This window comes from Rattus norvegicus, chromosome 8 (assembly GCF_021556685.1).
Source record: "Rattus norvegicus strain SHRSP/BbbUtx chromosome 8, alternate assembly SHRSP_T2T, whole genome shotgun sequence".
In the NCBI taxonomy this organism is placed as follows: domain Eukaryota; kingdom Metazoa; phylum Chordata; class Mammalia; order Rodentia; family Muridae; genus Rattus; species Rattus norvegicus.
Window position 1 is genome coordinate 44,525,020 of NC_141541.1, and position 22,547 is coordinate 44,547,566.

Below are 22,547 nucleotides of genomic sequence, written 5' to 3' on the forward strand. Positions count from 1 at the left end.
CAAAGTCAGGCAGGACAGGGAAAAGCGAGTTCATTTGCTGCCATCACAACCTACCAGACTCTCTGTGGGGTGAAGTATTCCCTCACCTTGGTAACAAGAGCATGTAATAAATGAAGTTTTGTCGCTCTCTGTAGTGGAGCCGATGTCCAAATCTCACTGAGAATCATGCATAGCCTGGATTTAGGCTGTATTAATGTAGGCAAACAATTTCAGTTTTATCTGCAAGGTACCATGGGAGAGTAGTAACCCAAGTCTGCATGCACCTCGACAGTTTTCACTTAGACTTCTAATTCATTTTATAAAATTTTATAGTGAGTTCGTGGAAGAACAGGCTCAAACATAGACATGAACAATCACAGACACCCACATACACACACACACACACACACACACACAGACACACACACACACACACGCGCCCATACTTTACTGACATGGTGCATATTTTTTGCACACCACAAATATGGTGAGCATTAATGAAAATACACTAATTATTAAATCAATGGAGGAAGCTGTGGTGAAGCTGGGGTGTAGAGTTACGTAAAAGGTCCTATGAAGGCTCTTCTTTTGCTGGAGGCTAATCTTCAAATGCAATTGGGGTTCCCTATTTTCTTTTTGCATAGCACATAGGACTAGGGTGGAAACCAGGGTTTTCAGCATGTTTGGCAAGTACTGTAACATTGAATTAAATCCTTAGGCTGGAACACAATTAATGTTACACAAAATTACAGGGCAAGCTGGATGAAGACACCTAGCTGACAGTGTGGACATCTTAAGATTTGTACTGGACAGTGACAGACTTTTCTGAAGACTGGAAATGTTTACAATGTCAGAGAGAATGGAAGGCCACTTAGACTACAATTTACTCTAAGAACAGTTTATTCAAGAAGGGATAACTTGAACTATTGTCTCCTGTCACAGATGTCAGTAGAAATTATGCAAGGTATTGTATGCCAGTGGTAGCATTAGCAAGACAAAGCATACCTTGTCTTGAAGGCTAATAAATTAGGAATATGTATAGCAAGACACAAGCTCTTCCAGGTCCTTTTATATTAACTGAGAACCTCAAATACAGTGGCAATGTGAAAGTGTGGTGTTTATCTAGGTACCACTAGCTTCTGTTTTGATACAGACGACCCTTTGTGTGGCATGGTCAGCTTCTAATGAATGACTAGAGGACCTATGCTTGAGAATAAACAAACAATACATTGCTTCTCTAGATGCTGAGCTCTTAAAAGCCTTGGTGTCACAGCAACTGTTTGTGGACATTCTGGATCATTCCTTCTGAATTTTAACTTTCTGAGTAACTCAGACTCTGAGTAAGTCAGTTCAATTCCATAAATTGGAAATCAGTCACCTGGAAAAAAATACATTTACAACAGGAACCCAGATTTGCCACGGAAAAAGGGCAGCTTGAACTGGCCCACCTAGGTTCTGGGTTTGCACAGGCTTGCTATCTAAAAGAAACATGTGCTCACAGCTGTAGGCTGCATTCACTATGGTTGCTCTTGAGGTTCCTCCCTAAACTGCTTAGATTAAGATAAATTTCTTAATATCTATCAAAAGAATTCATTATGTGCAGCAGGCCTACAGGAAGATAGGTTCCATTCTGTATTTTATAAATGTGCATAGTAGATATGGTCATCATTGATACTAGGTGAAGGATCTGCTCTAATATGGAAACTAAGTGATGCTGTAGGAACATCCTGAATCCTCAATGAGCAGTGGGGCCACCTGTGCCCTCTATGGATGCCTGGGTGCCTAACACATTGAGCCTGCACAGCTCAGTAAGAATACACATTTCCTGAGATCTCTCTGTTTAATTTGAGGTACCATGTCCACCTAAGGGAGCACATGCCCTGGAAAGACAAAAGCCACCTGCAGGATCTGTGGTGATGCCTCACAGGTTAGAACCTGCAGGATCTGTGGTGATGACTCACAGGTTAGAACCTCTGCTGCTCTCTCAGAAGAAGCACATGGTTCCCAACAATGATCTACAACAGGGAATGTGATTCCTTTTTTTGGACTATGAGGGAAATTCACCCAGGACAGGCCACAGACATACAGTAGAGAAAAAGACCCACTGACATAAATGATCATTTTACACCTAATCCACAACAATAAAAACACAGCATATGTATGGTCTAGGACAACAGCATTTATCAAAACCTTTTTCCCAACATGACTTTGGAGGTCATTATCTGTGGGGGCATATTGAGAGTGTATTGCAAGAAAGACTGAAGCATATGGTTCTCCATTAGGATTACTTCCATATACCTTTGGAAATGTCAATTTTTCTACAGCTCTACAAATATGAATGTATATTAGTCAAAATGTGCTACACAGGATCAATAATGAACGTGTGTTGTAGACTGTTTTATTAAGATTAGCAGAAAATGCCCGGCCCGCAGCAGCTCTCTGCTCCCAAACCCAGTGGGAGAGAGACCTCACCGCCTGGTCAGGTGGGCACTCCTGAGGCTGCAGAGCGGAGGAGACCACCAACACTGCCCACCCCTGCCCACATCCCTGGCCCAGGAGGAAACTGTATAAGGCCTCTGAGTTCCCGTAGGGGAGGGCCCAGGAGCTGCAGGACCCCTGCGCCTGAGACACCGCCGGAACCTGAAGGAAACAGACCAAATAAACAGTTCTCTGCACCCAAATCCCGTGGGAGGGAGAGCTAAACCTACAGAGAGGCAGACATGCCTGGGAAACCAGAAGAGACTGCACTCTGCGCACATCCAGACGCCAGAGGAAAACACCAAACGCCATCTGGAACCCTGGTGCACGGAGGATCCCGGAAAGAGCGGCCCAGATCTTCTCTGTTGCTGCCGCCGCGGAGAGGACTTAGGCAGTACCCCACGAGCACACTTGAGCCTCGGAACCTCAGGTAGGACCAACATTTCCCCTGCAAGAAACCTGCCTGGTGAACTCAAGACACAGGCCCACAGGAACAGCTGAAGACCTGTAGAGAGGAAAAACTACACGCCCGAAAGCAGAACACTCTGTCCCCATAACTGGCTGAAAGAAAACAGGAAAACAGGTCTACAGCACTCCTGACGCACAGGCTTATAGGACAGTCTAGCCACTGTCAGAAATAGCAGAACAAAGCAACACTAGAGATAATCTGATGGCGAGAGGCAAGCGCAGGAACCCAAGCAACAGAAACCAAGACTACATGGCATCATCGGAGCCCAATTCTCCCCCCAAAAAAATCATGGAATATCCAAACACACCAGAAAAGCAAGATCTAGTTTCAAAATCATATTTGATCATGATTCTGGAGGACTTCAAGAAAGACGTGAAGAACTCCCTTAGAGAACAAGTAGAAGCCTACAGAGAGGAATCGCGAAAATGCCTGAAAGAATTCCAGGAAAACATAAATAAACAAGTAGAAACCCATAGAGAGGAGACACAAAAATCCCTGAAAGAATTCCAGGAAAACACAATCAAACAGTTGAAGGAATTAAAAAGGGAAATAGAAGCAATCAAGAAAGAACACATGGAAACAACCCTGGATATAGAAAATCAAAAGAAGAGACAAGGAGCTGTAGATAGAAGCTGCACCAACAGAATACAAGAGATGGAAGACAGAATCTCGGGAGAAGAAGATTCCCTAGAAATCATTGACTCAACTGTCAAAGATAATGTAAAGCAGAAAAAGCTACTGGTCCAAAACATACAGGAAATCCAGGACTCAATGAGAAGATCAAACCTAAGGATAATAGGTATAGAAGAGAGTGAAGACTCCCAGCTCAAAGGACCAGTAAATATCTTCAACAAAATCATAGAAGAAAACGTCCCTAACCTAAAAAAAGAGATACCCATAGGCATACAAGAAGCCTACAGAACTCCAAATAGATTGGACCAGAAAAGAAACACCTCCCGTCACATAATAGTCAAAACACCAAAGGCACAAAATAAAGAAAGAATATTAAAAGCAGTAAGGGAAAAAGGTCAAGTAACATATAATGGCAGACCTATCAGAATCACACCAGACTTTTTGCCAGAAACTATGAAGGCAGAAGATCCTGGACAGATGTCATACAGACCCTAAGATAACAAAAGTGCCAGCCCAGGTTACTGTATCCTGCAAAACTCTCAATTAACATAGATGTAGAAACCAAGATATTCCATGACAAAACCAAATTTACACAATATCTTTCTACAAATCCAGCACTACAAAGGATAATAAAGGGTAGAGCCCAACATAAGGAGGCAAGCTATACCCTAGAAGAAGCAAGAAACTAATCGTCTTGGCAACAAAACAAAGAGAAGTAAAGCACACAAACGTAACCTCACATCCAAATATGAATATAACAGGAAGCAATAATCACTATTTCTTGATATCTCTCAACACCAATGGCCTCAACTCCCCAATAAAAAGACATAGATTAACAAACTGGATACGCAACGAGGACCCTGCATTCTGCTGCCTACAGGAAACACACCTCAGAGACAAAGACAGACACTACCTCAGAGTGAAAGGCTGGAAAACAACTTTCCAAGCAAATGGTCAGAAGAAGCAAGCTGGAGTAGCCATTCTAATACACGTGCTCCACTATGTTCATAGCAGCCTTATTTATAATAGCCAGAAGCTGGAAAGAACCCAGATACCCTTCAACAGAGGAATGGATACAGAAAATGTGGTACATCTACACAATGGGATATTACTCAGCTATCAAAAACAACGAGTTTATGAAATTCGTAGGCAAATGTTTGGAACTGGAAAATATCATCCTGAGTGATCTAACCCAATCACAGAAAGACATACATGGTATGCACTCACTGATAAGTGGCTTTTAGCCCAAATGCTTGAATTACCCTAGATGCCTAGAACAAATGAAACTCAAGATGGATGATCAAAATGTGAATGCTTCACTCCTTCTATAAAAGGGGAACAAGAATACCCTTGGCAGGGAAGAGAGAGGCAAAGATTAAAACAGAGACTGAAGGAACACCCATTCAGAACCTGCCCCACATGTGGCCCATACATATACAGCCACCCAATTAGACAAGATGGATGAAGCAAAGAAGTGCAGACCGACAGGAGCCGGATGTAGATCGCTCCTGAGAGACACAGCCAGAATGGGGCAAATACAGAGGCGAATGCCAGCAGCAAACCACTGAACTGAGAATAGGACCCCCATTGAAGGAATCAGAGAAAGAACTGGAAGAGCTCGAAGGGGCTCGAGACCCCATATGTACAACAATGCCAAGCAACCAGAGCTTCCAGGGACTAAGCCACTACCTAAAGACTATACATGGACTGACCCTGGACTCTGACCTCATAGGTAGCAATGAATATCCTAGTAAGAGCACCAGTGGAAGGGGAAGCCCTGGGTCCTGCTAAGAGTGAACCCCCAGGGAACTAGATTGTTGGGGGGAGGACGGCAATGGGGGAAGGGTTGGGAGGGGAACACCCATAAGGAAGGGGAGGGGGGAGGGGGATGTTTGCCCGGAAACCAAAGAATTATTATTAATTATTAAATAAATTAAAAAAATTTTTCAAAAAAAAAGATTAGCAGAAAACATGACCGCATGGATAAAGTATGGCAGTGATCACATCATAAAATGTGCATCCAAGAAAAGAACACATTATCCACACAAAACACACTATCACTCTAGGTAAGCATTGGTGGCTTTGAATTTACTATTTAGCCCAGGAACTCTCGACCATGCAGAATCCATCATTAGCTGTCAGTTCTAAGAGCACAAGAGGGAACAGAACACTTGAATAAGCAAGATGGTCTAAAGAGTCAAGAGTTACAAATCAAGTTTTATTCATAAGGAATACAATTTAAAACAAAAATGATTAAAATGAATATTAATATAAATATATAAAAGTATTTTCAGATGTGAAAAATATTAACAAGAATATATAACTATGAAATAACAAAACAAAAACTTCATTTAAGATCATAACAAAAATATTTCTAAACAGCATATTCTTAGTGAACATTTAGAAGCACAGTTATATTGCTGTTTCTCCTCTAGCAGGCAAAATGGCAATGCAGTTCCCAAGTGGTCTCTCAAGTGGTGTTATCCTAAACAGAAAGAGAATAAGATATCAATCAGTCAGACTGGCTTAGTGAAAGATAAATTTAGTGTTTCTTAGCAAAAAATAAATTAAACTATGAGGGAGAGTATTCATCCAAAAAAATGTTGGTATTATTCAGGATGGCGGTCCGCAGGGGAATCCTGAGAAAGCAACCTATTCTTCAGGAGGCTCTCTTCCTGCTGTGTGTCCCATTCCAGCTCTTTTGCAATTCCTGAGACCAGGGAGAGGAAGGCAGTTATTCAGAAACTGATGTGTTGGGGACTTGCATGCTAGCTATCAGCTTGCTGCCTTCTACCCACTCAGCTCTATTTTAGGTCACCATTGATGTGTTAACTGATAACATTGCTGGTGTGTCTGTGGGCAGGGCAAAGTCTACAACAACCCTGACAGTAATGTGGGCTGCCCATCTGGGCCTCAGACTTTAACCAGTGCAAACCAAGAACAGGGCAATGGGAAGAGACCTCATTGGGTTGCAGGATGAAAGGAGAAGTCAACCTGTCACCAAGATGAAAGCCAATGACAAAGAATAATTTGCCATATGCACTCGGTTCTTATCCCTGAAAGGTGCTTCCCAACTTGGAGGTCACATGACCACAGAATATCATTTATCACAGGAACAAAACTTGTTCAAAGTGGTACATAGCATCCATTCTATCACAGGGACATGCAGTAATATGATAGGTTATTCATCTGTCACCATTTCCAGACTGCAGCTTCAAAAAGAGCACCAAAGCATAGTTGTTAATAAGTCAGTTCCTGAAAAGTGGTTGTCTTCCCAGAATACTCGTGCACAGACAGAGGAATGAACATTCCATAGCATGAGGTGGTTGTATTGTTGGAGTGTACATTATTAAGGTGGTAGGGAAAGCAAACATGTATCAAATTGGCAAATGGAATCAGATAATTTTAGGCTGACACAGCTGCTTGTCCCTACCAGATGTTGCTTGGTGGAGGTTGCTGGTTTTCTCCTGTTCGTCTTTATCTTTCTTGTTCAAATCAAACAAAAATTTCTGTAGCAGCGGTGCAGAATCAAGCTGTTCTGCTTTGCCCTCCTTTCTGAATGGGAACAACTTCTTCTGCATACATATCTTGTCCATATGGATCCGGCTGGGCAGGTTCCTGGAAACACACACTGCATAGTTAGATCCTGCACCCTCTTCCTCCCATTCCTACTCCCAAGTCTCACAAACACGCTCTGGACCCAGATACAAGTGAAAACTTCATAGAATACATCTTGATACACACAAGGCTGCTGCACAAACATCAAACAGCCAATTCAGGGAAGACTAAATTGTTTCTGTGACCCAAGTACCAAAAAGCGTTCATTTCTCTCCACAACAACAGGGGATATACATCTATCCATGGAAGCAAAAGGCATGGGGGCAACATTAATAAATAGTGGGCAAATACCCTCAAAGGAGGTCAGTAGAATTAAGGGAAGGTCATGTTATCCATGTGGTCCACACACTGAGTTTTGTTAAACCTGGTGTGACCGCAGAGGCCCAGTTCAGCCTATTAGCCATTTGGTGAGCTGAATAAGTACTGGTCTACCTAGAGCCTTCTGAAGATGCCTAGACACTCTGGGTATGAGTAACAGTCTCCTGTGGACCTAAAAACTGAGTCCAAAAGGCCCAGGACACAGTGATGTTTAAAGAGCACAAGACATGGAGCCAGAGCTGCTAGACCTCCAGTCAGAACAAAGGATGGCACCTGTGGGCAAAGCAGAGTTAATGGCCTCTCTGACCAGTGCTCACCGATAGAAGTTAATTTCCTTCTGGAGCTCCTGAAATTTCTCACAATGCTCGATGTTCCTCATCTCTAAGTTGTGCAGTAATGACATGACCTCCCTCTCCTTTATCTTCAATTTTTCATAAAATGGATTTGACCTGATGTAGCGGCTGGCCCTAGGAGAGTAAAACCCAATGAACATCTGCGTTTAGGAATATATGAACTCAGGCTGGGTCTTCTAGTACCCCAGCCCTGGGAGGCCAATTTCTGAGTTCTACATATTGGAAGCTTCTTCAGCTTCAGAAACTTGTTATTCTGGGCCCAGGACCCCATAAGCTCGGCATCGAGATAAAGGGTTCCCAGGTTCCCTTTCTTCACTCAGAAGGGCTGGATCTGCAGTCAAGCTAGTTATGCTAACAAGGGCCTAGGCCACAGCTCTCCCACATCCAAGACCTAGAAAACTGTGATTTCATTTTTCCTGTTTTGACAACAGGAATTCTACATCCTGAATAATTAATATTGTAGAGACACACAATTCACACAATTATGGAGTTGAGACCATAAATCGCCACAAAAGTATAATCTGCCCAAATGGCACAAATATACAGACAAATGTGACCACATTGGCAAAGAAGTGTGCAGTTGAAGAGGGGCTCCCAAAACAAAGCACTCACATCACCATGAAATTGTTATACATGAATATACTCAGGAAAAAACATAGACCCCTAGATTCCAAGTTTGGGGGGAAATATAAACATATAAAAATTGTGCATATGCATGTAGGTGTGTACACACAGAGACACAGAAACTGGGACACACACACAGGAAAAGAAAAGTAAACAGTAAGAGAATGAAAAAGGGAGCGAAATATGCAAACGGAGAACACAATCAGAATCAGAAAAAATGCATGCCACATTATTGGCTCAGAGGCAAACAAAAAAGAAGGAAAAGCCCTGTGTCTCTGGCCATCTAGTCAAACATTGAGATGAACAATTTGGGATCTGTCACCTCAGGCTACTGCAACAAGAGTCCAGCACTAAGTCACCTTCCTAGCACACACCCAAACTCACAGCACCTAGAACCTTGCAAAGCTACCACCTGTCAAGGGCTTTCCAAATGCACACTGGGAACTCATGCTCCAGTAACGTTATCCCTGAATCCTCACTAAGGCCACAAGTTCAGATTTTCAGCTGGAGGCAGCAGATGAGACCATTACCCATCTCACTCCTGACCAAGGGTCAGGTTCTGAATCTCCTCTATATCAGAAATGAGGTTTAGGACACGTTCTTTGGGAGGCACAGCTTTCTGGACCCCTACACCTTAATAGAATAAGATGTAGGTGACACTGCAGGTCCATGAATGACACAAGGCAGTTTGGAGGAATGCATACCTGTTGTTCCTGTATCTCTCTGTCACATAAGTCAGGAGATCTCTTAGCTCATTTCTCTCCTCAGTAGCTGACTGCAGCTGTCTAATCAGTCTCTGTTCTTCTGTGTTCTCCGTGTTGGCCTCCTTGTTGATTACCACAGGGCCAGGGGATGATGTCAGTCTCCCATCTTCTGTAGGTAGAAGAACACAAGTGAACATTTTTGGGGAAACTGATGAGTGTGCATAGACCATGGCAAGCCCCAAACAGGAGGAGAGCATGTGTAGACCACAGTGTCACCACAAAGAGTTTGTTGTTGCCTAAGAGACCTCCTCAGTGGAAGTCAACTCTCCCAGCACTCTATAGAGACCAAGAGATGTCAGATGCCGGGTGTTCCCTATGCCTGCTGACCCATGCTCCATGTACCACAGAGATGGCTTCTACGGGATTGTTATCAACTTAACAGGGTACAACTTTCTTTCAGGACCCTCACCGCTGTACTTTGAGAAGTCAGATGATAAATTCAACCTCCAAAAGATTTGAGTGATTGGAGATACTCAGATGTCCTGCACTGATACTCTAGGCCACACCATTTGGAATTTAAAAGCATTGCGGGGGATGTCATGGTCAACGGACTTATCAATTCCCCTAACTGAAACACCAAATGCCACAGAAGTGCCAATTGGTTACAGGCTGAATCTTGGTCTACCTGCTACAAATAGTTTTAGTACTGTAAAAAAATGTTTGTAACACACAAATTCTAATTTATAATGCTAAGGATGTCCCATCTCTGCCAATTTGAAAAAGTCAGAGGAGTTCTAAGAACATAAGGCCAGAAGCATAATTCTCTCCCTGATAATAAAGACAGAGATCTACTTTATTTAAAGAAGCAATGAGAGTGAAGTAGATTGATGCCCTGTCTAAGTTCAATAAAGTTGGACACTCAGTGTCTCCTGATCGTGTTATTATATCAATGTAACGTATCATATGCACGTTAAAAGTGAAGGCCAGAACTTCACCGAATAATGGCATTGGCCTTACCATATCCCCCATTTGGGGATGGGCAAACTAATGTTCTGAAATCCTTGACTTTAGGAATTGTGATCTTCATGGAAATTCAATTCCTTTGCAGATACTCCAGTTGTTCTGGCCTATTGCTAGACAGGTCAGCCTAAGCCTATTCTCCCTCTGACAGAAAGCTCAGCATACAATTCACAGAACTTACTCAGCATTCCACAGGCTAGCTTTCGTTGTCCAACATTTATTTTTGATGAAAGGCGAGATTCCCTCACTCCAGTCTGTCCAAAATCGGCGTTCACTCTCCCAAAATTCTTGCGAAGCCGGGAAAACATGTCTTCCTGTGTATCTGCCAGGCAGGGACTGAGAAAAAGTAGGGCACTGGTGGTTACTACAACGCTGGTGACATCACAGAGGATGCCAAGAACTCTCTAGGACCCAATAGAATGTCCAAGAAGGGACCTCTGATGTCATGGTGAACAGACATTGCCTCCCTGCTAATAATCTCCCTGTACAGTGCATAAGCTGAGGTGCCCTTTCCTGGAGACCTTCCCAGGGCATAGCCACTGAGCAACTCCTGCTTGCAAGACCAAATTTTCGTCAAGGCTTGATTATAAAAACCTGAGTAATTCCTATGCATTTTAATGAATTTTTCCCTCTAAATCCTGCCCAAAAATATCTCATCTTAAGTCAAATTATCCTTACTCATCAACATCAGCCATTAAAAATTCCTGAGAAATAATACCAGTTTGAATAAGCAGTCAGAAGGTTCTCCTGTCTCCTTATGTACACGTGCTTGAAATCACATCAAGAAATAGCCTGTAGGTTAGGTTGCGACATGGGTGTGTGTTATGGGAACACTCATGAAGCCTTGTCGTTAGCTTAGCCTTCGACAGTTGCCACAAAATCCCTTAGGAGAAAGAGTTGAAATCATTATGTTGTTCGGAACAGTTTGGATTCCAATTGCCAAAGGAAAGTGAAATGTAGGAGCTAGCAATGGAGGCACCCTCATGCTGCTTGGGGGTTCTCCTCTTTTTACTAATGTCACCAAAGGAGCATTGCTCACAGGCCTCTGTAAGCTCTACCATGAGATTCTGACTGACAGTTTGTGTCTTAGGCCTTTCACAGGGCATGCACTATCTTCTCTAAATTTAACCCCATTCTTCTAGTTTTGAGACCCAACTGGTGATTATCTCTTAACCCCTATGCCCTGTTTTGGTCCATATCACTTCCCTACCATGTCTATTCTGAAGCTCCAGCTTCAGCTTTCCTCACCCTATGTTCCTCTGTAAGCCTGGAGTTCTGCCCACATACTTTCTGCAGCATATCTTGGCCTTCAGATCTTTATTATGTCCAATCGGCAGTTAGACAACATCTAAGAGATCTCTCAGCTTGTGTTGAGCTGGTGAGAAGGACAAACATCTACAAAATAGCAAACTTGATGATGGACCGTAGAAATGACAAGACAGTAATCCTGCCAGCACTTAGCTCTCTGCCAGTAAAGAACTAAAAATTGAAAGTTGACACACCTTAGTACAGAGGGAGCTCACCTCATCATTTCCCCTTTTACACCAAAAAAAATAACTTTATCTTTAAAACTGATCAGCTAGATAAAATTAGAAAATTTATAGGATACATCAGATAAGAATGACTGTCACAACATTTAGTCCATTTGTATTTGGCAAAATTGGAGAAGGTACTTCATGAACTACATTATATTAGTGTAAAATTTTGTACCTGAATCATTTTCTCTCACTTTTTAAGCTTTTGTATTCTCTATTTATCATAGCTTGCACTTATTAGCCATAACAACTCTCCTGAAATGAAAAACAATTTTGTTAATTTTAAATAATTTAAGGGTTTATGTGCTTCATCTTTATAATTTTACACCTCTTTTGTGGACATAGAGCCATTTTTTTTCTTTTTTCATCTTCCACAAATAGATTATTTTTTCTCTGATATGGAGAAGGATGCAAGGGTGGACTTCAGATATGAGGTGATGTTGGATATCAACGGAGTTGGGCTGCATGATGCGAAATTCACAGAGAACATAAAAGGAGTTTAAAAAACTAAAATGAGCACAGTGGGGATGAAGAAATGAATGCTTAGCATGGAGAGGTTTGGCAGTGGACTTGGGATTTGTGGGGTGGGCTGGGTTTGGGTGGGGTTCTGGAGTAGTCAGAATGTTGTCTGTTCTGGTCCTTCCAGGGAAACTCCTCCCTCTTCTCTCATCCCTCCTCTTCCTCCACCACCACCTCCAACTGCCATAACTGCCTCCTACTACAGCAGCAGCTTCTGGGCATCTGCCTTTCTGCTCAAGCAGAAGTGCTCGGGGGTGATACAAGCTTTGAAAAGTCCCGGGCTGCAGTCAGGCCATGCACACTCTGTTGTCAAACCCGTAGGGGCTCAGGATTTATGGTGCCAGAGCGGTTGTGGCGGGCATTTTGATGCTCCAGTGGGTTGTCTGTCGAGCCCCTCATTCTGGACCTCCCATGTCCCCCCTGGTCCTGTCAGGTACCTAGTTGTCACACTCCTGTGTGATGGTGAACTCGTTTTCTTTTCTGAGTCTCATGACAAGAAAAGGTTAAGAGTAAACTATCTAATCATCTCCATCTGAGACCTGAGAAGGAGAAAGGTTGCCTGAAGAAACAGGAAATTCAGAGAAAATAGCTTCCAATTCTAAAGAAATGACAGAAATTGTTGGCTACCGTGACAGACAGTCAGCAAATATTCTTGTGTCATTGTGGCATCCAGTGTCAATTGAATGGGTCAGGGGCTCTGACAACACTACTGTGAAGTAGGTCATTTGAAGGACTATCCTCACTTTCTGTCCAAAGCCTGGGACAATAGACTTCCCCATGATCTCCTTCTCCACAGTCTGGACAGCTTTCTGGCAGCAGTGGAGGTAAGTGGACAGTATTTCACCCAATGACCACTTTGCCACATTTGAAGGACACTCCAGTTAGGGTTCTTTAGTGCCCATCATTTTCTTCAGAATAGCATGAGGACACTGCCCGGAATTGAGGTCTCTCCCACTGTGAAAAGCCTTTGACTACTAGGACAACTGAAATGGCAGATTCTTCAGATCTCTAAAGAATTAGAGAACCATCTTTTTATGTAAAGTCTATCTCAGTGCACAAATGTGGAATTTTTTCAAAGGATTTACTGTTTAATTTGAATACATATACAAGAAGCTAAATAAAGCTTATTTCTGTACCTAACTAAACAAGTACCTAACATCACTAGAACGCTGAGTATTTATAGTTGGATAGTGCTATTTGCATTCCTTAATTATCCATGGCAGTGTACAGTAGTAATTTTATACAATTAGAATTTTATACCGTATTGTGAATAAGATGCATATACTTATATCTTAAACAAGAGTTTAATCATTTATTCAAGTATAATATGAAATTCTATCATCATTCAAATTCCATGTCATCCTAAAGTATTTGGCACTTGGTGTTGCTTCTTAGTATAAAAAAAGATTGAATAATCTATGCTTTTTGTCATGTTAGCCCCTTTCTCCTGCTTCCAAAACCATAGATAGCAGAGAAAAAGGTTTGAGGAGAGAAAGAGCAAGTAAGAAAGATATCCCTGATTCTAATCTCCTTTACTGTTTCCTCACTGACCATGACCAGTAAAAATTGCAACCAACCCCCTGAATGACAATGAACATCTATAACCCACTGCTGACAAATAAGCAGCCACCCATCCTTCCTTTGAGAGTTTGGGTGTCATGTTCATTAAAGTTGTATCCATATCTTTGTGGGGTGACAACAAGTTTGGGGACCTTACGATAATTGGGATATTTTCCAAATCCTGTGAGATCTTGCACTTTCAAATGCTTCCAGGTACTGAATGTGGAGGGATTAACTAAAGTCCTGGCTACATTAACAATTGAAAATATGAACACACATTCACACCTTTTGAGGAAGGTCACACATTATCTAACTTTGATTTTGCTCAAAACTATCGGTCAGTTACTTTTTTATTTAGATTCAGGTATCTTGTTAGTATACAGGCCGAAAGGATATAGATTGTTTGCCAAAATATTGCTAATTGCCTCTAAGCCAGTCACCAATAGAATTCCTCCATCCTTTCAAGTCTCATCAGAGAGGCTCTATTTTGCACACTACTCACAATACTTATGTCACCCATGTGGCAAACTAATAGGGAGTGTTATGATCTGCTTAAATATTTCAAAATTTTCCCTATCCAAAGTCTTACACCGTCCCCCCCCAAAAAAAAATGAGAGAGATTCCTCACAAAAACAAGTCCACTAGTGCTGGTACCATTTTACATATCAGTCACATATCTGTTACTGCAAAAAAATACCATGACTAAAAGCATCTCAAGGAATACAGTTTTTCACCTTATGGTAACCAACCCCCAACTACAAAATTATATCGTTGCTAAGTCATAAAGTTAGGTTACTACTCTTTTGAATGGTGATGTAAATATCCTGTATAAAGTATGTCTCTATGTGATTGCCCCAGGAAGTAGTTGGAACCAACGGGTTGAAAATTGCACTTTGTGTGTGGAGGTGGTGGTGGTGGTGGTGGGTTTTTTGTTTTGTTTTGTTTCTTAGTTTGGCCTCTTTTTCAAAACCCAGAGGCTGATAAGTACATACACCAATATCTGGGTCTTTTATATAATTCCTATAGACTTTGTGTCTCTTCTCATGATATCAAAAGACTTGATTTCTTTTTTACTATTCCCCAAAATGAACTTGAAATTATTAAAGGTGATGCGTTCTGCAGTGATGTAATGTATACTATGTAGTAGTATCTGACTGCCCTGCTCATTTGTGCTTTCATTGGTTGAGATCTTTATTTCATTCCCTGAAGCCCTACATCAGAATTAGGACGGGATGGATTTAAGCATGTAGATGATTCTGGTAGGATTTGATATAACAATATTAATCCTACTGATGCATGAAAATGAGAAGTGTTTTCATTTTCTGGTTTGTTCAATTTTTTGTTATTTTTCTTAATGTTTTCATTGTAACATGTCTTCACTTTCTTAGATTTATTACAAGATTTTTAAGGCTATTCTGAATGTGTTTGTTTTCTTGGTATGTTTGTTGATATTTATTGTTGGTATACAGGAATTTTATTGATTTTAATGTGATTTCAGTGTGTGGGTCCATGAGCTGTAAGAATTTTCTAGTGGAACCGTAGTGTTCTTTACATATGGATCATATCACCTGCAAATGAGAATACTCTGACTGCTTTCCGTCATATGGACATGCCTTTACATATTTCTGTTTTCATATTGTTTGGAGAAGACTTCACATACTACTTGGATTAGATGAAAAGATTGAACATCTGTGACATATTCCTTATTTTAGTGGAAATGCATTAAGGTTTTCTCCAGTTAGGATGCTGTTGGCCTTCTAAATTGTCTTTATAATGTTAAGGTATATCTTCTCCATATCCCAGATTCTCCAGGACTATTTCATGTATCACTGTGAGAATTTGCCAAAGAAATTGTCTGCCTCTAGTGCAATGATCATGTGTTTCCTGTTCTTGATTTCATGTTGTGTATTGTTTATTCATTTGTATTTGTTGAAACATTCTTGCTCTCTGGAGGCAAGCCAACTTGATCATGCTACCTGATATATCTGAATTTTATTTGCCAGGATTTTATTGAGAAATTTTTCACTTAAGTGTTCCTTCCGATCTTTATTTCTAGGATTCGAAGAGACACCATGAGCAAGGGAACTTTTCAAAAAAAGAGTTTATTGGGGATTATTGTTTCAAGAATCATGAGTCTGTGATCAGTATGTGGGGGTACATGGCAGCAGGTAGGCCACCATGTTTCTAGAGAACTAGCTGAGATCTTACATCTTATCTGCAAGTTGGACACAGAGAAAGTGAGAGTTAAGTATAAATGGTATGGAATTTGGGAACCTCAAAACCCAATCCCATAACAATCCTACAAAAAAAAAAAAAAAAAAACAACATATCTTCTACTTCTTCCCGCACATTTCCTCTAATCAGCAACAAACATTCATACATGTGAGTTTATTGGAGCCACTATCATTCAAAAGACCACATTCTACTCCCAATTGTCCATAGGATCTTAAACATATCGTAATGAAAAATGCACTTAGCTCGCTTTCCAAAAGCCCTATAGTCTTTCACAGTCTACACAGTTTGTCCAAAGAGCTTCATAAAACTGCAGGCAGTCCCTTAATTATTCCCTCTATGAAATCAAATGGCCAATTACACACATCCAATGTGTAATGCCAAATCACATATGTTATCATTGCAAAGGGAAGTTGGGAAGGTGGCAAGCCAATTCAAGGCATAATCCCAATAGCGCACACTCCACATTCTCTACCTCTGACAGAAGATGAAGAGATTATATGGGTTCACTCCTCTGGCTTTGGTGATTGTAACATAATTCATAAACTTTTATTGTATCATATAGATCTGTGGATGGTGTTTGTGTTTTCAATGTCACTCATTTCTAGGAATCTTAATATTTCCTTATTTTTTTCTCACCTGATCCTTCAGTAGTGTATTGTATATGTTACTTACTTTCCATGAGTGTGTGTATTTTCTGTACTTTTAATTGTGTGATACCAGTTTGATTCCTTTGGGCTCAGATAGAATGCACAACATTCCTTCAACTTTCTTATATTTTCTGAGGCTTATTTTTTTTCCTAATCTGTGGTCAATTTTGGAGTAATGTCCACAGGCTGATAGAAAATATATGTATAGTTCACTGTAGTTTTTTAGTTCCATTTGCCTGATCATGTCACTTAATTCTGCTTCTCCTATTTTGTTTATTTGCATATGATCTCTTAAGTTGTCAGAATGGAGAAGTAATACAAATCACAACCACTATTATAACTAATCTGTAGTTTCACTATTATAACTACCTGTAGCTATCTGATAACATATATTTTTAAATTTGGGAAGTCTTTGTTAACATGTATATATTTAGAATTGTAGTAGGTTTTAGTAATTGCAAAGTATGAAGTGAATATCCTTATATCTTCTGGACAGGATGAGTTTGAAATCTATTCTGTCAACTAGATAGAGAAACTGCATAGGATTGCTAAAGGGACATGGTTCTTTGTTCTGTTTCCCTAGTATACCCTCTATATCTCTCATGATGGCAATCCTGTTTCAGGCGAAATATGTGATTGTTTACTAGGGAATTGAGGTTATTGATATGTAAATATTATTTAAACTTCTGTGTTAACTATTGTCATTTTCTTAATTTTTAAGACTTTTGTAGGCTGCTTTTGATTGACTGTCCTAGTGGTGTAAATTTTTTTCCTGTGTCCTCTGGTATTTTATCCTTCCCTGCAAATAAAGTATTCCTATTAGGATCCTCTATAGAGGTGGCTACTGGTTATACGTAGTTTTTAATTTATTTATAATATCACATAATCAGCACAGTAGCTGGGCAGCTGCCTGTTTTGCATGGAACTATGTCTAATTTCCAAATAATGACTCTGAACTCTTTCTTACAGTGTGGCATCTTGGCTGCTCTTTGTTCCACTTGGACAGCCCTCAGGAACAGGCTTTCCTCTGTCTTAACTCATGGCTGCTGTCCTGCTTCCTGCCTCCTCTCCATCACATCCATTCTTCCTTTCTTTTTTTTTTTTATTAACTTGAGTATTTCTTATATACATTTCAAGTGTTATTCCCTTTCCCGGTTTCCGGGCAAACATCCCCCTCCCCCCTCCCCTTCCTTATGGGTGTCCCTCTCCCAACCCTCCCCCCATTGCCGCCCTCCCCCCATAGTCTAGTTCACTGGGGGTTCAGTCTTAGCAGGACGCAGGGCTTCCCCTTCCACTGGTGCTCTTACTAGGATATTCATTGCTACCTCTGGGGTCAGAGTCCAGGGTCAGTCCATGTATAGTATTTAGGTAGTGGCTTAGTCCCTGGACGCTCTGGTTGCTTGACATTGTTGTACTTTTGGGGTCTCGAGCCCCTTCAAGCTCTTCCAGTTCTTTCTCTGATTCCTTCAACGGGGGACCTATTCTCAGTTCAGTGGTTTGCTGCTGGCATTCGCCTCTGTATTTGCCATATTCTGGCTGTGTCTCTCAGGAGCGATCTACATCCGGCTCCTGTCGGTCTGCACTTCTTTGCTTCATCCATCTTGTCCAATTGGGTGGCTGTATATGTATGGGCCACCTGTGGGGCAGGCTCTGAATGGGTGTTCCTTCAGTCTCTGTTTTAATCTTTGCCTCTCCCTTCCCTGCCAAGGGTATTCTTTTTCCTCATTTAAAGAAGGAGTGAAGCATTCACATTTTGATCATCCGTCTTGAGTTTCGTTTGTTCTAGGGATCTAGGGTAATTCAAGCATTTGGGCTAATAGCCACTTATCAATGAGTGCATACCATGTATGTCTTTCTGTGATTGGGTTAGCTCACTCAGGATGATATTTTCCAGTTCCAACCATTTGCCTAAGAATTTCATAAACTCGTTGTTTTTGATAGCTGAGTAATATTCCATTGTGTAGATGTACCACATTTTCTGTATCCATTCCTCTGTTGAAGGGCAACTGGGTTCTTTCCAGTTTCTGGCTATTATAAATAAGGCTGCGATGAACATACTGGAGCACGTGTCTCTTTTATATGTTGAGGCATCTTTTGGGTATATGCCCAAGAGAGGTATAGCTGGATCCTCAGGCAGTTCAATGTCCAATTTTCTGAGGAACCTCCAGACTGATTTCCAGAATGGTTTTACCAGTCTGCAATCCCACCAACAATGGAGGAGTGTTCCTCTTTCTCCACATCCTCGCCAGCATCTGCTGTCACCTGAGTTTTTGATCTTAGCCATTCTCACTGGTGTGAGGTGAAATCTCAGGGTTGTTTTGATTTGCATTTCCCTTATGACTAAAGATGTTGAACATTTCTTTAGGTGTTTCTCAGCCATTCGGCATTCCTCAGCTGTGAATTCTTTGTTTAGCTCTGAACCCCATTTTTTAATAGGGTTATTTGTTTCCCTGCGGTCTAACTTCTTGAGTTCTTTGTATATTTTGGATATAAGGCCTCTATCTGTTGTAGGATTGGTAAAGATCTTTTCCCAATCTGTTGGTTGCCATTTTGTCCTAAGCACAGTGTCCTTTGCCTTACAGAAGCTTTGCAGTTTTATGAGATCCCATTTGTCGATTCTTGATCTTAGAGCATAAGCCATTGGTGTTTTGTTCAGGAAATTTTTTCCAGTGCCCATGTGTTCCAGATGCTTCCCTAGTTTTTCTTCTATTAGTTTGAGTGTGTCTGGTTTGATGTGGAGGGCCTTGATCCACTTGGACTTAAGCTTTGTACAGGGTGATAAGGATGGATCGATCTGCATTCTTCTACATGTTGCCCTCCAGTTGAACCAGCACCATTTGCTGAAAATGCTATCTTTTTTCCATTGGATGGTTTTGGCTCCTTTGTCAAAAATCAAGTGACCATAGGTGTGTGGGTTCATTTCTGGGTCTTCAATTCTATTCCATTGGTCTATCTGTCTGTCTCTGTACCAATACCATGCAGTTTTTATCACTATTGCTCTGTAATACTGCTTGAGTTCAGGGATAGTGATTCCCCCTGAAGTCCTTTTATTGTTGAGGATAGCTTTAGCTATCCTGGGTTTTTTGTTATTCCAGATGAATTTGCAAATTGTTCTGTCTAACACTTTGAAGAAATGGATTGGTATTTTGATGGGGATTGCATTGAATCTGTAGATTGCTTTTGGTAAAATGGCCATTTTTACTATATTTTTTTTTATTAATTTGAGTATTTCTTATATACATTTCAAGTGTTATTCCCTATCCCGGTTTCCGGGCAAACATCCCCCTCCCCCCTCCCTTTCCTTATGGGTGTCCCCCTCCCAACCCTCCCCCCATTGCCGCCCTCCCCCCATAGTCTAGTTCACTGGGGGTTCAGTCTTAGCAGGACGCAGGGCTTCCCCTTCCACTGGTGCTCTTACTCGATATTCATTGCTACCTCTGGGGTCAGAGTCCAGGGTCAGTCCATGTATAGTATTTAGGTAGTGGCTTAGTCCCTGGACGCTCTGGTTGCTTGACATTGTTGTACTTTTGGGGTCTCGAGCCCCTTCAAGCTCTTCCAGTTCTTTCTCTGATTCCTTCAACGGGGGACCTATTCTCAGTTCAGTGGTTTGCTGCTGGCATTCGCCTCTGTATTTGCCATATTCTGGCTGTGTCTCTCAGGAGCGATCTACATCCGGCTCCTGTCGGTCTGCACTTCTTTGCTTCATCCATCTTGTCCAATTGGGTGGCTGTATATGTATGGGCCACCTGTGGGGCAGGCTCTGAATGGGTGTTCCTTCAGTCTCTGTTTTAATCTTTGCCTCTCCCTTCCCTGCCAAGGGTATTCTTTTTCCTCATTTAAAGAAGGAGTGAAGCATTCACATTTTGATCATCCGTCTTGAGTTTCGTTTGTTCTAGGGATCTAGGGTAATTCAAGCATTTGGGCTAATAGCCACTTATCAATGAGTGCATACCATGTATGTCTTTCTGTGATTGGGTTAGCTCACTCAGGATGATATTTTCCAGTTCCAACCATTTGCCTAAGAATTTCATAAACTCGTTGTTTTTGATAGCTGAGTAATATTCCATTGTGTAGATGTACCACATTTTCTGTATCCATTCCTCTGTTGAAGGGCATCTGGGTTCTTTCCAGTTTCTGGCTATTATAAATAAGGCTGTGATGAACATAGTGGAGCACGTGTCTCTTTTATATGTTGAGGCATCTTTTGGGTATATGCCCAAGAGAGGTATAGCTGGATCCTCAGGCAGTTCAATGTCCAATTTTCTGAGGAACCTCCAGACTGATTTCCAGAATGGTTTTACCAGTCTGCAATCCCACCAACAATGGAGGAGTGTTCCTCTTTCTCCACATCCTCGCCAGCATCTGCTGTCACCTGAGTTTTTGATCTTAGCCATTCTCACTGGTGTGAGGTGAAATCTCAGGGTTATTTGATTTGCATTTCCCTTATGACTAAAGATGTTGAACATTTCTTTAGGTGTTTCTCAGCCATTCGGCATTCCTCAGCTGTGAATTCTTTGTTTATGCTCTAAGATCAAGAATCTACAAATGGGATCTCATAAAACTGCAAAGCTTCTGTAAGGCAAAGGACACTGTGGTTAGGACAAAACGGCAACCAACAGATTGGGAAAAGATCTTTCCCAGTCCTACAACAGATAGAGGCCTTATATCCAAAATATACAAAGAACTCAAGAAGTTAGACCGCAGGGAAACAAATAACCCTATTAAAAAATGGGGTTCAGAGCTAAACCATTCTTCCTTTCTTCTTTGGTAGCTTCTTCTTCCTTCTTCCCTCCTAGTGATCCTCTCTAGCAAAGCCCTCAAAAACTCACCTCCACCATCTCTCTGCTGTGCTTCTTTATAATCACAATTAACTGGGAGCAGAGTCACTTTTTTGGGAGGTTTAACCAGTCTTACTTTCTACCAATTTACCAATTAGCTTTAAAATACATGCAGAATTAGGTCAGTCCCCTACAGGGTTTTCTTTTCTTTCTTTCTTTTCTTTTTTTTTTTTTTTTTGGTTGGTTTAATTTTTCCTTTACCTTTTTACTTTTTATTTGATTTTTGGCTATCTCTTATTAATTGTTTATTTTATTTATTTACATTTCCAATGTTGTTCCTCTCTCCAAAATCCCCTAATGAAGCCTATCATCGCACTTCTGCTCAGCTTTCCCTATATAACAGTGCTCCCCAACTCACACATATCCATTCCCACCTCACACCTCTAGGATCTCCATTTGGTGGGGCAACAGGCGTAGCAGAATCAAGGTCCTACAACCACATTGATACAAAATAAATCCATCCTCATACACAGTACCTAGGACCATAGACCCATACTTGTATACAAGTTGGCTGCCAGTTAAATCCCTAGGAGCTGTGGGTTTGGTCACAGAGGGTCTGGTTAGATATTAAAGACCAATGATTGCTGCTTTCTCTTCTTTTTCTGGTTATAGAGGAAATTATGTTTGTGTGCTTCTCTTTCTTGAAATTATTGTGAGATGATTAATTTCTTGGATATTCTTGGGTAAAATTTAGTTCGTTGTCTTGTAGTTTAACTCCTATTGTCCTATGTTGTGCTTTCTTAGAGAAAAATATTGTTTAAATTTAGTTTTGTCATGTAATATCTTGGTTTCTTCATTTATGGTGATTGTGAATTACACAGTGTATAGGAGCTTGGGTCTGCATTACATCTGCCCAAGATATTCTGGCTATTAGTGTATCTATTGAGAACTCTGGTGTAATTCAAATAGGTCTGAATTCATTTGGTACTGGATATTTATACCTTACCCCTTTTTAATGTTCTTTCTTGGATCTGTGAATTTAGTGTTTTAATTTTTATGTGAAGGGAGGAATTTTTC

General features: G+C 41.1%; 2 protein-coding genes across 4 annotated transcripts in view; both read right to left on the reverse strand.

The window, feature by feature from the left end:
- Positions 1–22,547, reverse strand: part of LOC134480136 (disks large homolog 5-like) — a 323,827-nt gene that overhangs the window by 164,125 nt on the left and 137,155 nt on the right.
- Positions 5,757–10,579, reverse strand: LOC134478912 (disks large homolog 5-like). 3 transcript variants are annotated; one of them, NM_001430176.1, is given in 6 exon segments: positions 5,757–6,044; positions 6,993–7,006; positions 7,008–7,177; positions 7,813–7,962; positions 9,177–9,345; positions 10,378–10,579. In NM_001430176.1, coding segments are annotated over 6 exon segments (684 nt in total). In that variant the 5' UTR covers positions 10,505–10,579; the 3' UTR covers positions 5,757–5,990.

Excerpts from the sequence above, each read along its gene's own strand:
- LOC134478912 (XM_087560202.1), bottom strand. The coding sequence starts at position 10,504 with ATGTTTTCCCGGCTTCGCAAGAATTTTGGGAGAGTGAACGCCGATTTT. Across the intron at positions 9,346-10,377 it reads GCTAGCCTGTGGAATGCTGA|AAGATGGGAGACTGACATCA; the intron begins GTAAGTTCTGTG and ends TTCTACCTACAG. Across the intron at positions 7,178-7,812 it reads AAGGAAATTAACTTCTATCG|GAACCTGCCCAGCCGGATCC; the intron begins GTGAGCACTGGT and ends GTGTGTTTCCAG.